The sequence below is a fragment of the Haplochromis burtoni genome, unplaced genomic scaffold (genome assembly GCF_018398535.1).
Source record: "Haplochromis burtoni strain Fernald_Lab_line unplaced genomic scaffold, NCSU_Asbu1 Contig_617, whole genome shotgun sequence".
Classification (NCBI taxonomy): Eukaryota; Metazoa; Chordata; class Actinopteri; order Cichliformes; family Cichlidae; genus Haplochromis; species Haplochromis burtoni.
The window spans coordinates 190,751-208,761 of record NW_024582978.1 but is presented as its reverse complement, the minus strand read 5'-3'; the positions used below and the strand labels follow the sequence as shown (position 1 = coordinate 208,761).

The window sequence follows — 18,011 nt, the reverse complement described above, 5'->3', positions numbered from 1 at the left end:
GCCCTTGGCCCTGTGGTGAAGACAAGCAGACCGCCCCTGGTCCTACAGCAGCAGGGAGGCCCAGCATCCCAGACCCTGACCAGGCCGCTGACTCCTCCTCCTGCTACTTGTTCAACAGTCCTGGGTCTTCTGTGTTGTATTTTTCATTTCATTCAATGTTTCCACTTTGGACAGTCCCAAGTTTGGACTGCAAGCATGCAGGCCAGTTCAGTAGGAAGGACTCATTGTGTGCTGTAATAGATGCAATACACATTTTAACATAGTGATTGTGGGCATGTTACTCTAAAACTAAAACATGATAACCTGCATTTATGGATGGTGCGATGAACTGTGTTCATAGACCGTTGCAAAATATTGAAAAAAGTATTGTCTCACACATCAAAATCATTGTTTTCAGGTATTCAAATCAATTCCACATTTCCACAAGTTCAAATCACTTCCACGGATGTGGAAAATCAAACATTCAATATATTTTATATCTTCTTTAGGTTTCTGAAAAGATATGGACTTATGAGATTTGTATGTTATTACATTCTGATTTTATCTAAATATTCAACCTGTAATATCACAGACATTTAGGCATTTTGTTTGTTCTAATATGTGGCATATTATTAGTGAAATAAGCGGTAATGAATCAGCATACTCAAATAAATGCATAACTCATACTAGTCCCACGAGTGGGTTGCTTTGTCCTTTTCTCAGTTGCACAATCTTGCGCCATCCAACGGGAAAGGTTGGAGCTGCGTGGATGACCTGGTGCATTCACTTGTTCCCCGTAATCGTGAAACTTCAATGCAGATTAAGATCAGATAAGATAAGATAGATCTGTAATGTCACTGTTACCAGAAACAGAGTTTGGCATCTCTCCATTTGTAGGTGCAGGTTTTTGCATTCAACATTCTTTGGATAGAAGAGTGAGATAGACAGAGGATGCTCAGGTTGTTATTAATGTGAATGTAGGTGCAGGTGAAAAAAAGAGCAAACTCTCATAACGTCTTCTAACAGTTAGAAATTTGAGTGTATGATTGAGTTAAGATACATCCTGGCAGTGTGTGCGATTTCTTTTGCTCTTTATATCTGCAAGACGATTATGATGTGGGACACTTTAGTCTTAATTTTGGTGCTTTTGGTTACCTTATAATACTCATGCATGCATGGATTTTTATGTATTTGTCAAACATTGTAATTGCAGAATTGTGCACTGTGCACATCACAGGTTAACATGGTCACAGGAATGATATAGTTAGTAGCCTAATCCCAAGTTTTCTGTCAGTACCTTAGGCCAATGCAGTATACTGGTTGAGATGCACAGATTCTTTTTCAAAAACATTTTGATTTATTCAAATAAAATTCAGACAAATAAAAAAATAAATTAAATTAAATCAATGCAATGACGTTGAAGATGCTGATCAATACGACAGTGCCTGAATGCAACGTTTCCTGCAGGGTTTGACTTTGTTGCAGACTGAACTGATGCAGAGAAGGCTTGCTGATGATGAACACCGATGGAGTTGGACATCAACATCACATGAGGATACATAAATATCTAACTTTGCTTCGTCTGCTTTTTTTTCTCCTTTCTTTTCTCTTCAAAACACTGGACTGCATTTGTCTTTTTAAATAGATAACTGCCATCAGTGAAAGAGTGAAGAATCTGTTCGGGATAATTAATGAGTTTCTCTGCGCTCAGAAACTGGAGCTACAGGAAGGATGGCGACGACAAAGACGGTTTATCTCGTCAGATGTCTGGTCTTTGTTCTCCAGCTTGAAATCAGCTTCATGAGGCTAAAATCTGCCTACGGTGAGTCATAAAAGTGTAATTGACACCAGCTACAAAAAGCACAGACCCACATCGTGAATTAAGTGTTAATTATATTATTAATTTTATTTAGACAATTTTTAAATCACTTTTTCCTTTTTAACATGTATTTGTTGTTATTAGGCTAATAATGGGTTGGCTGTCATGAAGCGTAACCTTTTCTGAATATGCTTACAGTGTCCATATTTCTTACCATAGTACTGACAGCCCGATGGCCTTTCAGTTATTTCAGTACTAAATCACAAATTTAACCTCCTGCTTTGAAAGCAGTGATTTATTTATTTATTATTTTAAGACGGCAAACTAATGAAATGTTTAACCACGCTGTTTTGTTGCTGCTGCTTTGTGTAATAGAGTTCACGTCTGTAAGAAAATCTAACACATCTTGCGTGGAAGCACCTATTGGCATTTGCTGTGGCGTGTTTTGAGCCCCGACAGTCACCGTGTAACAGATTCATGGACACATCACCCACTGATGTCTGGCCTCACACGCCAGGTCCTGGAGCTCCTGGTGTGAAGAATGTGAAGCATGCCTTCACTGTCCGCTGTGAAAGGAAAAGTTAGGACACTGTTGTCACTGGAAGGGAAGAGTGACCACATGTTTGCCACATGGCACCCACTGAGGAACTGTTTACATCCAGCCGGACATGTAAAAGAGCGAGTTTGCTTTCTTACGTTTTAGACCTCGTATTGTCCATATCTAATCTCTTAATATCTAATAATCAAAGATTATTTTAATGCTGTTAAAATAATCTTTTAATCTGTTTAAGCCTTTTAGTTTGGGGTGTTTCAGTAAAGCTGATGCACTCTAATACAGCAGCCTCACAGCATACAGACTGTTTTTGGCAAGGTGTTGTTTTACAGGATTTGGTTTGTGCTACTGTTAAAAATGCTTAAACAAAATAGTCATATTTTGTTCTTGGAAATGTGCTCAATACGACATAATGCAATTTAGCTGACAAACCACACCCTCTGAAGTGACGTAAGAAAAGCCAGAACTTTCTGAAAGGGTTCATATAAGAAACTGATATTATAAACTTTGTGGATGTAAAGTTTATGACAGCACGTCGTGTTAAAATACAATTGATGTTCTTAATTATTTAATGCCTACTGTGATACACAGGTTTTTGTGAGTTTTTCAGCATTGTCAGTCAATTTTGGTTGTTATTGAAAACAATTAATACGTTGCACAAACAAATTTTTTAGGAATACATTTGGCAAAAAATGACGGATGTAGACAAATTAATACTCATTTCATTTCTTTTTTAAAATTTGTTTGAAGGTTCAATCAGATCAGACTTTACAGAGTTAATTAGAAAAGCGAAATTGTAATTAGAAAACAAAATTTTTCATTTTAAATTATGTGTTTGTTTGTTTACTGATTTGGAAAACAAATCAGTACCTTAAAATGGAGAGAAGTAAATGAAAAGCCTCAAGAGATCATATTTGACAGGTACACTTAATATTTTCGATTTTATTTAAAACTTTGTCAGTTTGGTATTTTTGTAAGCGCTCAAGTTACAGTAAGTTAGTGATCTGCTGAATATTATTTTGTCAGATGTTGCTTTATCTACTACATCTGCTAAATCCACTAAATCTGTTCACTGGACTCTTCAGTCAATAGATGTTTAATTAGATTTGTTATGATGTTTGATTATAACCCCTTTGTCTTTTATAAGTATAGATTTTTAAAAGTTTTTTTTTATATCAGAATAAAAGAGAAAATTGCAAAAAAAAACAACAACAAAAAGACAGAACTAAAAGCACTGGTGTATAATAAATTGATTTATGATAAGATACATATGAAGCCCAATAAAATGCTTCATACAACAAATGCATAATTTTTTTATTTGGCTACATTGTTGTTGTCTCATTAAAAATTCTAATCTAACCAACCTATTTTCTTTGCTCTCCTCTGTTACTTCTTAGGAGTCTACCCTGCCAACATGCAGGAGCCGTCTCCTCCAGAGCAGAGGTTATATATACTCTCTGTGAACCACCAGCCCAGAGAACGGAGGTGGGCATCTAGGCCCAGGTCCGAGGCCCCTGACAGGACTGCAGATAAACGAGGCCACTACAGAAACCAACACCAGTCAGAGGAGTCAGATCCAAATGTAATGATGGAGGATGAGCCCAGTAATTCTACACAGATCGTAGTAAGGTTATTCTGCTGCAAAGACATTCAACAGCAGATAGAGTTAATGCAATAGAAATATTACTGTACTACAGTTTTAGTGTTTAAAAAGGGTACATGCAAAGATGTGATAAGAACATATAATAACATATATAATAATATCTGCTGTTGTAGGATATGGATAATGTCTACTACACATCTAAAATCTATCCTCCTGGAGATGCAGCTGGTAAAGAGCTGTGGGTCAACATCAGTAAAATGGAGGCGGATCAGCAAAAGGTCCGTGGCTTCCTGCCCAGCACTCACCGACAAGCTGAGGTAAGAGATCAGTCTGTGAAGAAATAACTAAAATAGGAACATTTCAAATTTGTGGGGAGTGAAGTGGTTTATTTTCCAGGTATGATGTCCAGACTGTCTTGTACACCTTTCATATTAGTTTTATAGTTTCATCTTCTTCCTAAATAAAGACAAAAAAACAACAACTTTGTTTTACCTAATTTCCTGCTTTATGTTTCTGTGCTTCCAGAGAGTGAATCTTTCCTTTGACTTTCCTTTTTATGGCCATTTACTCAAAGAAATCACAGTTGCAACTGGAGGTGAGTCTTTAACTACACTCAGTGTTGTTTCTGTGGAGGTTGTGAGCCCAAAGCTGCACGTGTCAGGAAATCCCATCACCTTCTTCAAATCTAAGAATAAACACACTTTTGTTAGTTGGAATTCCACCTACTTAATAAATATATTAGTTTATTAAATGGTAATAAATAATTGTTACTTGCATATTTTGAAGTTTTATTGGGGCAGTATCAATGCCTGAGCTTTAGTGAGTCAAAGATCTGACCGTTGCATTGACAGGAACAAAGTACATAAGTTAAATTAATGACTGTGTCTACAAGCAATTTACATGACAGCTGTCCGTGTCAACTGATTATAATGTATAATAAGTTACTGATGCTAACAGCTGCACATCTTTTCCTACCAGGTTTTATTTACACTGGAGACATAATCCATCGGATGCTCACAGCCACTCAGTACGTCGCTCCTCTGATGGCGAATTTCGACCCGAGCCTGTCGAAAAACTCATCTGTGTTTTACTTCGATAACGGTAGGAACTGTTGATCTTATTTATTTACTAGACTAAATATTTTTACTGAATAGACGCCCTAACATGTGCTGCATACGGTTGGCAGGGAACATGCAAACATGCGTACAAAACATTACAGTATTGTGTGTGCCCATGTCCATCCATTAGGCACAGCATTGGTGGTTCAGTGGAACCACCTTCACCTCCAGGACAACATCAGCGTGGGAGCTTTCACCTTCCAGGCCATTCTGCACAGTGACGGGCGGATTGTCTTTGCCTACAAAGAGGTGGCTTTTCTTCTCTCTTTTGTGTCCATCTTATAAAACGAAGTAAATTTATTCATGTAGTTTTTACCTCATAGATTCCTATTAGCATCAGCGACATCAGCTCTGAGAATCATCCTGTCAAAGTGGGCTTGTCCGATGCGTTTATGGTGCTTCGTGAGCTAGAGCAGATTCCCAGTAAGTTGAAAATTTGTCCTGTTAAAATTTCATCAAAATACTTTCTTTAATTATTAGCAGCTTATATGTGACATCTTTATTTTCTATCCGACATGCGTCAGATGTTCGTCGGAGAACCATCTATGAGTATCACAAAGTCGACATTCCAGTGTCCAAAATCTCCCGTTTAATAGCTGTGGAGATGCTTCCTCTCCCTAGTAAGTTATTCCTATTTTTAATACCATTTGAACCAGTCAGTATTCAAAGAATGTATAATCTTTGTGCTACAGGATATTCTACTATTATGCTGTTTTATCTGCAGAAGGCAAAGCAGTTTCTTCCTCCTCACTCTCTTTGTCTGTCTTCTCAGCGTGTCTGCAGTTCTCCAGCTGTGGCCCATGTGTCACTTCTCAGATTGGCTTTAACTGCAGCTGGTGCAGTAAGCTACGAAGGTAACGTGGAAAAGCAGTCAAAGAGATCTTACCAGTGACTTTGCCACTATTTTAGGAATAGAAAATGTTTCATGGTCTAATGTGGATCCATTAAAATTAGAGAATATTTTTAGTTGAAGGCAGTTACAGTAAGTTTTTTTTTCCAGTGTGAAACTGAGGCATTTCTCACTTTGGATAAATATGAAAATATAATAACTGCATTATCTCTCATTTTAATAATAATGAATTTGAAGTATTTTGTACATGCAGCCTATTCAACCTCACAGTTTATCCATGAGAGTTTTTTTGTTGTTGCCCAAAGTTTGTTCAGTTCAGCTCTCAGTCAGTTGCGGTTGCGCGTGCAGGGATACGCTCACTCACTCACACTCAGTAAACTTGATTCATAGGCGGTGCTTCCTGAGACTGTCTCATATCCTGTCACTGTGAGTAAACAGAGCAGGCTCGCAGAGTCATTCGCATGTCATTCACATACAGTACAGTCAACAGGAAGCCTGCGGGATAGTCAGCAACCCCAACTACCCGAATCTGGCCTAGCGACCTTAAGAGATGAATATACAAAGTTCACTGCAGTTAGCAGGAATACGCAGCCGAATCTCCTGTCAAGCACTGAAGAGTCTAATAAACTTATCTTTTAAATAAATAATTGTAATACATTTAGTGATTTGTGACAATGAAAAAGGTTTTTAAGCATCACTCATGGTGGTTTAAATATTTTGTGATTATTATCCACATCTCCAATAAATCATTTTAATTTTAATTTAAAAATAAATCATCAGCTGCCAGCATTAAGGTGGATAACTTAAATCTGGTTTTGGAAACATTCATCTCCACGAATAAAGCGGGTTGTGCTCTCACAGAGTGAAAATGTAACAGCAGTCATTTCATTCTTTCTCAGATGTTCCAGTGGTTTTGATCGTAAACGGCAGGACTGGGTTGACCTCGGCTGTCCAGAGGAGGTTCTTCTGCTTTTCTCCATAAAGATTGACCACATTAGAGCTCAGCACCATTAGCGTCAGTCTGAACACACTTTTGTTTCCCAGAGGCAGAATCTGCGATGTCCCCGGATGATGGAAGTCACAAATGCCACATCACATCACGGGAGACACCGAACCCCTCCAGTTACTGTGTCTGCAGGGCAGCAGAGGACATCTGGCATGACCTCCACCCCCGAGACTCCCACTTTCACCATTCCCTCAACACACAGCATCAGCAGAGAAACAAAATCACATCCACAGCGTCCCACCAACAAATCTGCAGGTGGTAAACTCACAAAGCTTTTTTATCTGCTTTAATAGTACTCATAGTTTGTTGTGACTGCTTGTCTGATCACACTCCTCATGCACATGTTCTCACTTGACTCTAATCAGAGAATCAATAAGAATAAAAAAAAAACGGTTTTGAAATCTAATTGAAATAATTTCTTTGCCTTGATTACACTTTTATTTTGTTTGCCTTATAAACAAATGTCAGTTTCTACTAACATAGAGGAGCGTGGATGCCTTTAATGGAATCCTTTTGATTGTTAACATTAAAATAAATCATCTTGAATGCTGAATCATCTGAGATCACTCTGTCGCTCTTTGTGCACCTCTGCAGCGCAGCCATCATTACGACCCCATGAATGAATGTTTGTTGTTGTTGCACAGTATCCATGCTTGGTGTGTTGTGGAACATCTGACAGGGTGGGGGTCAAGTGGCCAGCTATTTCCCAGCCCCCTGTTAGCTCATAGCTGAGCATATACAGCGCCATGTTAAATACTGCATGATGTCCTCAGTGTGCTGAAGGATGGCGTGATATACGTTCATCACTCTGGCAGAGTGAGAAAGACTCAATATCCGACTCAAGCCAAAAAATTTTTTGTTGATTATCACTTTTTTCGTTCTTCTGCAGACTACGTTTTAAGTCAAGTCCACTGAAGTGAAAGCTTAGGAAGAGAAAATGAAGTTTACAGATTGCTCAGAAACCGCCACTTGTGAAATTTAACCAAAATATTTTTTAAAGTCATGTCACAGCATGTCATGTACTGTGTGCATTTAAAAGTCTTTGTTTTTTCTTTTCTAGATGGTGCAGAGACTGCTTTTCACATCAGTGATGCACGTAAGTCACTCACAGTCGAATGAAAGTGCCTCGTGCAGTTCTATTGGACCTGAAACGGTCTCTGCTTTCCAGCTCCTTAGTCCAAAGTGTGTGACGTTAAACTGCACCCGTGTGAGAATAGTGCATGTAATTTCCTTAACAAATTCACATCCAGCGAGTGTGTGTTGAGTCTTGCTTCCTCTGCGCTCTACCCAAGCAGTACCTCCGCCTTAGTCAAACACAGTGTTTCCCCATAGTGAGACTGTGTCTGAGGCAGGCCTCCTGTTGGGTTTCGTGTGAAAAAGCACCAATTCCCACAATGTCGCAACTTAATGAAGCTGATATTGTTCAAAGTTGGTAAATTTTTTATGTCGAGAAAAATGAAAAGTTAACGTGACTGCAGCAGCATTTACATTTAAGTCTATGAGCTGAATCTGACCACTCTCTGTGTACAGCAGGAGAGGGGGAGAACACAGACACCTATGAGGCATCGCCGATGCGTCTGCTGGTGGGAGTCCTCGTAGTGATGGTCCTGCTGGCAGCAGCCATCTTTACATACATCTACGTGTATAACCACCCCACGTCCAGCGCCAGCCTCTTCTTCATGGAGGTGCGTCAACCTAAAATCAGCCAAGGTTTCCATAACAGACTTCCCTGAAAAAACGGCACTAGTAGTACGGCTTAATTTATTTGAACCTACACTTGCCAACATTATATTTATGCAAAATCACGAGTTCCTAGATCCTTTTAATTCCCCCCTCTTTAAAATTAAACTGGAAATACAGTGAATTTTAATAAATTATCAGAAGCAAACCTAACACAGTAAACATTTGGTTAGATTTAATTTGGAGGAAACTACTCACATTTACTATGAAACTAGTTACCCAAACTTCCCTTTAAAACATGATTTTAAATTAATGTCCAGACATTGCTCGACATTTGCAGACGTTACTCATCAGTTATTTCAGTGTGTTTGGAGAAGTGAATCAGCACCAATGAGTCACCTTGTTTTTACTTCCTATTGAACCTACAAGTACATTACTGAGTATGTTTTACACTCATGTACAAAAACATGCAATCATATTCCAAACAGTGTAATTATATAAAATTAAATAATACATATCTTTTATTTGGTGCTATATAAACAAAATTGAACTGAATTGAAATGAACTGTTTTAGCAACGTGGAAATATTTCCCATTGAGAAAAATACTTGAAGTGAACTTTAAATTTTTATTGTTTGGCTCTTATTTTACTCGACATTTGTTGTGAGAGCTCAGCCAAAAATTCTTCCATCAGTTGTTATAATATTCAGTGAAATATGGACTACACATGGACTTTACATACATTAAATACATCTAAATAGAAGTCAGTCTGATAAAAATGGGCAGAAATGAACACTTCTAAAGTGGAGCATTATGTTTGCTTTAGGTGAAATGTGATGAATGTTTATGTGATCTTCATGAGTGCTTGTTGTTGGACTGTAATGACTGCAGGAAATGGGGGGATAATAGAATGGGCACTATTTTTAATAGTTTTCTTTCCTTGAACTGTCTGCTAATTGTGCCCCCCCTCCACCAACCCCACAGCGACGCCCAACCCACTGGCCAATCCTAAAGTTCAGGCGAGGCTCGGGTCGTCCTTCCTACGCCGAGGTGGAAGCTCCCGGTCAGGACCGAGACAGCATCGTGGTCATCGATCCCAAAAAGTGTTTTGTGATTTCCGACAGACGAGAGAGCGAACAGAAAGAAGGATTCGTCATTCCTGATCAGAGGGAGCGCTTCCTAAGTTCAGAGAGCTCCTGACCAAAACTACAAATCCCACCATCCTTTGGGAAAGATCTGGTTCTCGATGGACGTCTTCTTCCTTTTTCAGATGCTACAGTTTATTTGTATTTAGCTGTTGCACTTTAAGGACAACAGCTGAGTACACAGAAACACAAAAACACCAAACCTCTATGAGGAAAGTGTTACGATTATGTTTATGCACCAGTTTTACCTCCTGTTTGTATCCATTTGGCCAGCCACAGCACTTTTATGAAGCATAAAGGACAAAATAATGAGTTTACGCTGCTCAGGTCATCCGCTCATTTTTACCACAGCTCCACAGAGAGCGCGAGGTGATGCTGCTGAATGGTTTAAACCACCTCTCAAAGACGGCCTTTATTTTCCACAGCTGTCCTTCCCACACCTTCACAAAGAGGAATGTCATATTTGAGTGTCATTTCCTCATCTCAAAATTACAGACTAAATTCCTCACCGTTACACCCACATCCACCTGAGGTGGAAAACAGGATGCACAGTGTTTTCAGCCCTGTGTAACATTTGCACACTGCAGCAACTTTGGCTTATTTCTCTTTATTTTCTATATTTAAAAGGCAGAAAACAACATTTACTGATTGCTTTGCAGATATGTACACTTCAACATACACACTTAAATAAAATACAGGTATACATTGTAAGTTGTTTAAATTTATATTAACTGTAGACATAAAGCAGTATCACAACATTTCTCTAACATGCTATAACTGCTCCTGTGTAAATGTAATCACTGTATTTTCTATATAATGTACAGTGTAAATTGCAGGTTTTATCCAGTAACAGCAGTGAAATGAAGACTGAAACATTTTCTAAATAAAACATTAAAACTTTTTTACACCTGATGTTTAATCATTTCAGATTGCTGTTTCATTGTTTGGGGAATTAAAAAGTAAATGATTGATTTTTTTTTAACAGTGATCAGTGCTGATAGAAATCTGCTGGATGTATCTGATAGAATGATGCAAATCAACTATTTCCTGCATTATTTGTACATCTCATATTACACATACAGTACTAAAGTCTTATGGTATATGATTTGAGGCGTGAGTAGTTTAAAATTAAATTAAGGCAAATGGTGTCTAGATGGATTGTTTAAGACTGGCCTGTAGGCTGCAGTGTAGCAAGGTCAAGGCACTGATGTGTTGGAGGTACTACAGACGTTCTTGTCCGGTGACTTATTTGTCTTTGTACTCTAAAGCAGAATGAAAGAAAATGAGGAGAAAGACACATTAATTTGTAACCCAGGTACTGCTATAAAAGAGCAACTGCATACATAAATTGGCTTGTTTTACAAAAATATTTTGAATAGAAAAATACACATTAAAAGACCTTTCGGTGTACCTAACCTGGACCCCTAATCCCTAACCCCCCTCCCCATTTGATTCAGTGTCACTGACACAAACTGAGTAGCAATTCTTGCTTCACCTATGTTTTTCCTGGCATGACACGTAATGAATTGCAAAACTTATATAATGTATAATTAATGCATATTATTTAGTATGCAATGAATGTAAAGTCCACGATGCCCCAAAACAAGTGGAAATCCTGCTACAACCACTAACATTTTGCAGTATCCAAGCAAGAAACCATCTGCACAGCTATGCTCCTGGGGGAGGGTCAAATATCAAATTCATGAAGAAAAAATATGTCCTGTACTGGACATAAATTTGAATATTGTCTAAAAGCAGCTGCATGATGCAGTGAAATAAAAAGAATATGATTTGGAAAACAGGGAAGATGAAAAGTTACAAAATAAATAGATATCACTGCAGTACTCCTAGAAAATACTCTACGTAAATGCTGTAATTTTGCATTTAGCTGATATTGGGTCAATAAAAACTAACAAGTCACATATTACATCATAGATATAAGTTCATTATGAATAACTAAAACACTTCATGTCTTTGTTTGTTTTTACATAAACCATATGAAGTGAAATAAAGTATTTCAAACTCTACTGTTTGAAGTAGGACAGTGTTTCTCCACCTTTCACGGGGGGTGCAGGTAATCGCCTTCTCATCTGTCTCGAGGAGTCGAGGGTGACGGGCTGCAGGGAGATGCATGTGAGAAATAGTTTTGTGTGCACGTGCAAAGTTTGACTTCCTGTTCTGATGGACTCACTGCAGTGTGTTAATGTAAACAGATACTGTACCATAACTGGAATAGTCCTGCTCTTGATCAAGCGCGACTGTGTGTCCACATTGAGACCGGCGTTCTTCAGAGCAGCGATCCTTGCTGAGATGTCACAGATCTACAGCAGACGCAGAGAAAGGATTAAAATGATTTTGTGTTTTTAACAAACAAAACAGCACTGTTCAATATTTGAATTGTTTTTCATTTTAATCTGTTGGTGTAATTTTTATGTTTTTAAAGCCAAATCTTTTTTTTAAAGGAAATACCGTCCAAATATCTGTCCATCAAAATCTCTCCTTCTATTTACATATTTTACTAGAAATCTAACCTCGACCTACCTGCAGTTCAGATTGTTGTACCTTGGCAGCTGCTGCTGCCACCTGCTCCTCCAGGAAGGACAACTCCATGTCAGACGTGGAGCTGCAGATTCCCCGGGCACACTCCTCCAGGTCACTCAGCTCAGCCTCCAGACTGTACACTGATCCTGCTGCCACGTACACCTGCAGCACATTTTAAAAATCAAGTTTAAGTGTTTTTGAAACCTGCGTTCGTTCGAATTTTATTTCTCTAAAACTACTAAAATTGCACAAAACAGGAAATAGCAGCTTGCAGTGATGGAACAAGGATAAGTGAAATAAGCAGTTATTTTGGAGATTTTGCTGCATTTTAACACATTTTTGCAGACAATTTTGTTTAATACTCATCTTCACAATAATGTCATTAGGCCATATTTGCTCATTTATGTGCTCATTTATAACTATAATTATAACTATAATAATGGAAAACAAGTTTCACTAGTTCCACATTATTATATTATTGAACAGTTAGATAATCATAAAGGTTTTTGGTTATAAACTTTAACAGGATGTTAAAAAAAATGTAAACAACATGTTAAAAATAAAAAGTTGGCTAAAAGTATTTATATCCTGGGTAATGTTAGGTATATATTAGATTACAAGGCAATGCGAATATTATATTTTTCATTGTTTCTACCCTATCTGAGTTATTGTGTTGAAGTATGGGGAAATACATATGTGACTAATATGAAACCATTATACTTATTACAGAAGAGAGCACTTCGAATTATGCATAATGTTAAATATAGAGAACACACTAATAGTTTGTTTATAAAATCTAAATTATTAAAACTAGACGACATAGTGAAATTACAGACATTAATTATTATGTTTAGGGCGAAAAATAAAACACTACCTCTTAAGTTACAAAGTTTATTTCTATTGTGTTCAGAAAATGGGGACATTATAGGAGGTTTTATTTTAAGCACCGGTTTGCTTGAACCACACAAAGCCAAATGTGTCCAACAGTCATAGGCATATGAAACTGGAATTCTCTCAGTGATCATTTTAAGGGTTGCACAAATGTTTCTCAATTTAAAATCTGCTACAAGAATAAAATGATAAACCGATATGAAGAAGCTGAAAATAACAGAAATTGTAGAAAGAATGATCCTTTTAGTTTGATATTTAGTGGTATTGCTCATTGTTGAGTATATTGTTCTGTTTGTTTTGTTGTGTTGTGTTGTGTTGTGTGCAGAATAGTGTCAGAGTGTATTTTTGGCTGTAAGTGCCTACTTGTATTATCACAGATAGGGGGCAGGTGTCAATAAGAATTTATTCTTCTTCCTGCTCCTTTTCATGTTACTTTAATTGAAAGGAAGGATGTGTATAGGAAATGAATTACTGCTGTACCATGTGTGAAACAAAATAAAAAAAACCAAAAAAACCAACAATGCATGATGGAATAACAGCTACATTAACCACAATTTTTATGTGTTAATTATTTGATGGACTCAACTGAAAATTATTAAAAATAATGATTTTAATAAATTATCTCAACAGCAAGTGAAAATCTAGTGAATAAAGTGAAACTATTAAAACAAGCTGTCACGTCACTGAGTTATTGAGAGAGAAATTGAAGCAGGGTAAATGTAAGGGGAAAAGGAAGCAGCCAAAGTAACTTATTATTCAGTTGGCTTTGTTTCTTTTTAATGTTTGTTGAAAGATTTATGGTAATATTTAATTATACTTAGCGGATCCTTTTAAAGCCTAAATTAAAATGCTGCATCTTCAAAACAAGAGCTAACCGTGCTACATGTGATGTAGAATATCTTTAAACTGAACTCACGTTTTCCTCCAGTCTGGAGAACTGCTGGTCCAGTTTTTTGGGGTCAGTGTTCGGGGGCAGGGAGGTGGATGGGGGTGGGGTGTTTTCTCCTCCCTCCACACCCTGCAGCAGGTCTTCAGTGGCGTTCAGCACCTTCAGCATCTCAGTAGTGATGCTGCGCAGGGACACGGCTGAGTATCTCTACAGCACACAAACAGAGACGGGTGTTACTCTAAATACTGACATCTCCTGGCAGTGTGATTAAGGATACCTTTATTTTCATTTAAATTAGAAAAACAAGTAAGAGTGCAATAGAACAACTGTTCATACCCAGGTGAATTCAGTGTGAAGGATTTTAAAGCTTGCAGTTTGAATTTCCTCCACATCCTGATGTTTTTTAGGTCATACTGGGATATTAACGCTCTTACGTTAGCCTGGACTCAGATTAATGAAATGCAGTGCCACTCCACTTACTGCTCTAAATAAAGTTCAAAATAAAAACATCCAGATGCATGAATGAATTCAAATGCATTTCAGGAGGAGGGACTTCAGTCACAGTGGATGGTAATCAGCTGTAAAAGCTAGTAAATCATTAATATTATGGATTTTCTTTTTTGGGGGGGTAACATTGATGACATGTTGAAAAATAAGTTATGCATGACAAACATGGAAAAATATTAAAAAACAAAAACTAATCTGAGTACCCGTCTTCAACCAAAACAAAGTTCATTCTCACCTGCTCCAACAGAGTCGACATAAACTCTATTGTTTTGTAAAGCTCCATGTCTCTACCCTACAGCTCACACAGCGCAGGAGGAAACGAAGCACACAGAGGAGAAAGAAGCATCAGACAGAAGTTAGTTGCATTCAAAACAAATGATTTTTAGGGAGTTTGCACTGGACTTTAAAGTGATATACTGCAAGTAAAGGAGACACAGGAGAACCTAAACTCGTAGAGAGCTCTACTGGGGTGTCGGCTCTTACAGCTCTATCATAAACTCTGCATTTCGCATCGTCAGTATTGTTTTATTATGTTATTATAATCTAGTCCAATACAGCAGGAAGCACTATAAGCTGTAATAACACAAATCAAGACTTCTTCTGTAATCAAACTCTTAAAGGGGGCAAAGGTTGTAAATGAAATTTTAGCACAGGCCTGTTGGACTGAATATAAACACCTGAGCTCAAATGAACGGAAAACTTTTAGGAAGTGAGAGGAAAACAGCGATGAAGCAGGAAAATATGAAAAGCAGGTTTACACAAACGTTTGTTTTCTTTACGGCAGACAGAAAATAGAATAAAGGTTTGGCCAGCCAGGAATTAATCAGGGACCCTCTGGCAAATAAAACACACCATGCAGACTCATTAGCACGATTATACATTCTTTGGAGGGTCTTTAATAAATCTGGTTATTGGGACAGACTATGTCTGATGCAGGATTATGTGTAATCCTGTGGCACTGATAGAAATAATGAATCCTGTGTTTTATTTCTTATGAACTGACCTTTTCATTTGTAACTGGTGAAATGTGCACGTGTGTGTTTGTTTTGTTCTAAGGTGCATAGGCTCACTTTACCCAGCAGAGTGTTAGTAGGAAATAAGTGTCAGAAAAAAGCTTCTGAAATGGTCTCACAGCTTGAGTGCTTACATTCTGAATCTCCTCTGCTGACAGTAAACCCTCGGGCAGAGACAAAGTGCTGCTTTCTTCCATGATGTCTGCACTTTTGTCTTTGACTTCCTTCATGTCTGTCTTCTCCATGTCTGCAGTATCTCCCCATGTCTCCAGTGCTTGCCGCTCTGCTGCCAGACTTTCTCTTCCATCCTCTTTTTCCTCCGTGTCCTCTTCTGTTCTTTCACACATCAGGGTAGCTTCACTTGTCTCAAATGTCTTGGTAAATGTCAAAGCTGCAGGTTTTTCTTTAACCAAACTTTTTTCACTTTCTTTCTGCTCATTTACATCTCTGCCTGCCTTGTCTGTGTTCTCCCGTTTTGCAGAAATATCTCCTTCAGTTTCCTCACTTCTATTTTCCTCGGGATGTTTTCTCACCTCTGACTCAGACCTCTGGTGGCCTCTTTGACTTTGAGACTCCTTTGAAAGATGTCCCGTCTCCTCTGAAGCGTCTGTGCTTTGTCCAACCTTTTCTCCTTTCTCTCCTCCTTGATCACTGCTTTCATCTTCATCCTTTAGCTCTTTGTTTCTTCCTCCGACATTATCCATTATTGGTTCTACGTCCATGTCGCCCAAAGTCATTAACAACATGCTGCTGATTATTCTGTCGAATTCTTCATCGCTGTCCTCTAAAGATTGCCTCTTTTTCTCGCTTTCTTTGCTTTCTTTCTGAAACTTGTCTTCTCTGTCTTGGTCGGGCCACTTTGCCTCAAGCCAATTCTTTTGCTGTAAGTCGCTTCCCTGTGCTTCCACCCCTGTTTTTAAGTTAATCTCTTGTCTTTTCTCTGAGTCGTTTTCACTCTCATTTCCTTTGAAAACTTCTACTTTTTCAGTGCCTAAGTGCCCCTTGGCTATTGTTTCATCCACTGTTACCCTCTCCACCGTGCAATCTTTATTTTCCGCTCTCTCATTTTCCTCATGCTGGACAGCCTCGACTTGTATCTGATTGTAAAAAGCATCCTCATGTATTACTTTTCCATCCCTGCCCTCTCTCATTGTTTTCTCAGTATCAGCCATTAACTCAAACATGTTCACGTCCAGGTCTCCAATGGTCTCTGTCCTCTCCCTATCTGCTCTCTCCCAAAGCTCTTCCATCTCAATGCTGTTCTCAGTTTCTCCTTGTTTCATCTCCTCCTCCATTTCTCCCTCATTCTCTCCAATTCTATCCAGCTCATCCTCAGTGGAAGAAAACTGAGAAGCCCTCACTAAACTGACCAAATCGCGTAGCTGTGCTGCTTCCTCTGCTGGCAGTTTCCACAGAGACTCTTCGTCCATCGTCTCGTCTCCTTCTCTGCTCACTCTGTCCAACTCGTCCTCTGTAGATGAAAACTCGGAGGCACTGACTTGATTAACTAATCTACACACTTTCACCACCAGCTCCTCCTCGTCCTCGTCCTCTTCCTCTCCCTTTTCCTTTTCTTCTATGCCAACTTTGTCCAGCTCGTCCTCTGTGGATGAGAACTGTGAAGCTCTGACTTGTTTTTCCAACTGACATATTTTGTAAGTCAGTCCTTTTGGCTTTTTCTCATCTTGCTCTTTATCTTCCTCCTCCATATCTTCATCGTTCTCTCTTTCCCACTCTACTTCACTTCTGTCGAGGTTATCTTCAGTAGACGAAAAGTATGAGAGTCTGGACTGTGCAACAAGCCTGTAAAATCTGTATTTCATCTCTTCATCCATTTCTTTCTCTTCCTCATCCTCCATTCTCCTTTCATCCAAATCGATCTCCATTTTCCACAGCCTCTCATCTTCCTCCTCTACATCCGTACTTTCTTGAGTCCTTTTCTTCGTCTGTCCATCATCTCCGTCTTCATCAAGCTTTTCATTTCTTGTGGTCGAGTCAGAAACTCGTGCCGCTTGCTGCTGCAGACTTAACTGAAGCTCCTCGTCCACTGGATTGGATTTATTTACAGTGATGTTACCCTCAGAGTCAAACGGTTCAGGGGTGGTGGCTTCAGACGTCAGAGTGTCAGAGGTCACATCATTAGAAGGATGTGGTGGGACGTTGTCATTTTGATTTAAATCCTGCAAACAGAAAGAGTGTTTGACTTAGAAAATATAAATTTATTATATTGACCATTGCTATTATTTGTGAAGTGGGTTTGTTGTCTTGAAAAACAGAGACTTGACTGATTGATTTATCAGTTAACTGAGTAATCATCTCATTTCTTTATCGTAATAGCTCCATGCAAACAACTGCAGAAATTAGACAAGTTTCAGAGCAAAAGCTGGCAGCTTTGCATGTTTAAAGGTCCTTGAATGA

The 18,011-nt window shown here is 38.5% G+C and overlaps 2 protein-coding genes across 4 annotated transcripts in view; one reads left to right on the top strand and one right to left on the bottom strand.

Annotated features, from left to right (window-relative positions):
• Positions 1 to 1,479: 1,479 nt before the first annotated feature.
• Positions 1,480 to 9,807, top strand: LOC102311057 (plexin domain-containing protein 2). Its single transcript, XM_005948983.3, has 14 exons — positions 1,480 to 1,801; positions 3,749 to 3,975; positions 4,128 to 4,271; positions 4,480 to 4,549; positions 4,933 to 5,055; positions 5,203 to 5,321; positions 5,396 to 5,495; positions 5,597 to 5,692; positions 5,845 to 5,926; positions 6,822 to 6,882; positions 6,967 to 7,183; positions 7,989 to 8,024; positions 8,459 to 8,613; positions 9,592 to 9,807. The coding sequence occupies exons 1-14, from the start codon at positions 1,711 to 1,713 to the stop codon at positions 9,805 to 9,807; spliced, it is 1,737 nt and encodes a 578-aa protein (XP_005949045.1). The 5' UTR covers positions 1,480 to 1,710.
• An 850-nt stretch (positions 9,808 to 10,657) lies between these two features.
• LOC102311359 (rab effector MyRIP) overlaps positions 10,658 to 18,011 on the bottom strand; it is a 28,130-nt gene continuing 20,776 nt past the window's right edge. For 2 of the 3 annotated variants that reach the window (XM_014329819.2, XM_005948984.3), the window contains 7 exons: positions 15,728 to 17,773; positions 14,816 to 14,872; positions 14,101 to 14,280; positions 12,294 to 12,455; positions 11,975 to 12,073; positions 11,809 to 11,869; positions 10,658 to 11,014 (listed from right to left, as the gene is read on the bottom strand). In XM_014329819.2, the coding sequence (XP_014185305.1) occupies positions 10,998 to 11,014; positions 11,809 to 11,869; positions 11,975 to 12,073; positions 12,294 to 12,455; positions 14,101 to 14,280; positions 14,816 to 14,872; positions 15,728 to 17,773 (2,622 nt within the window). In that variant the 3' untranslated portion in view covers positions 10,658 to 10,997. The remainder of the gene's footprint in view (positions 11,015 to 11,808; positions 11,870 to 11,974; positions 12,074 to 12,293; positions 12,456 to 14,100; positions 14,281 to 14,815; positions 14,873 to 15,727; positions 17,774 to 18,011) is intronic. The other variant, XM_014329820.2, reaches the window with a different exon arrangement.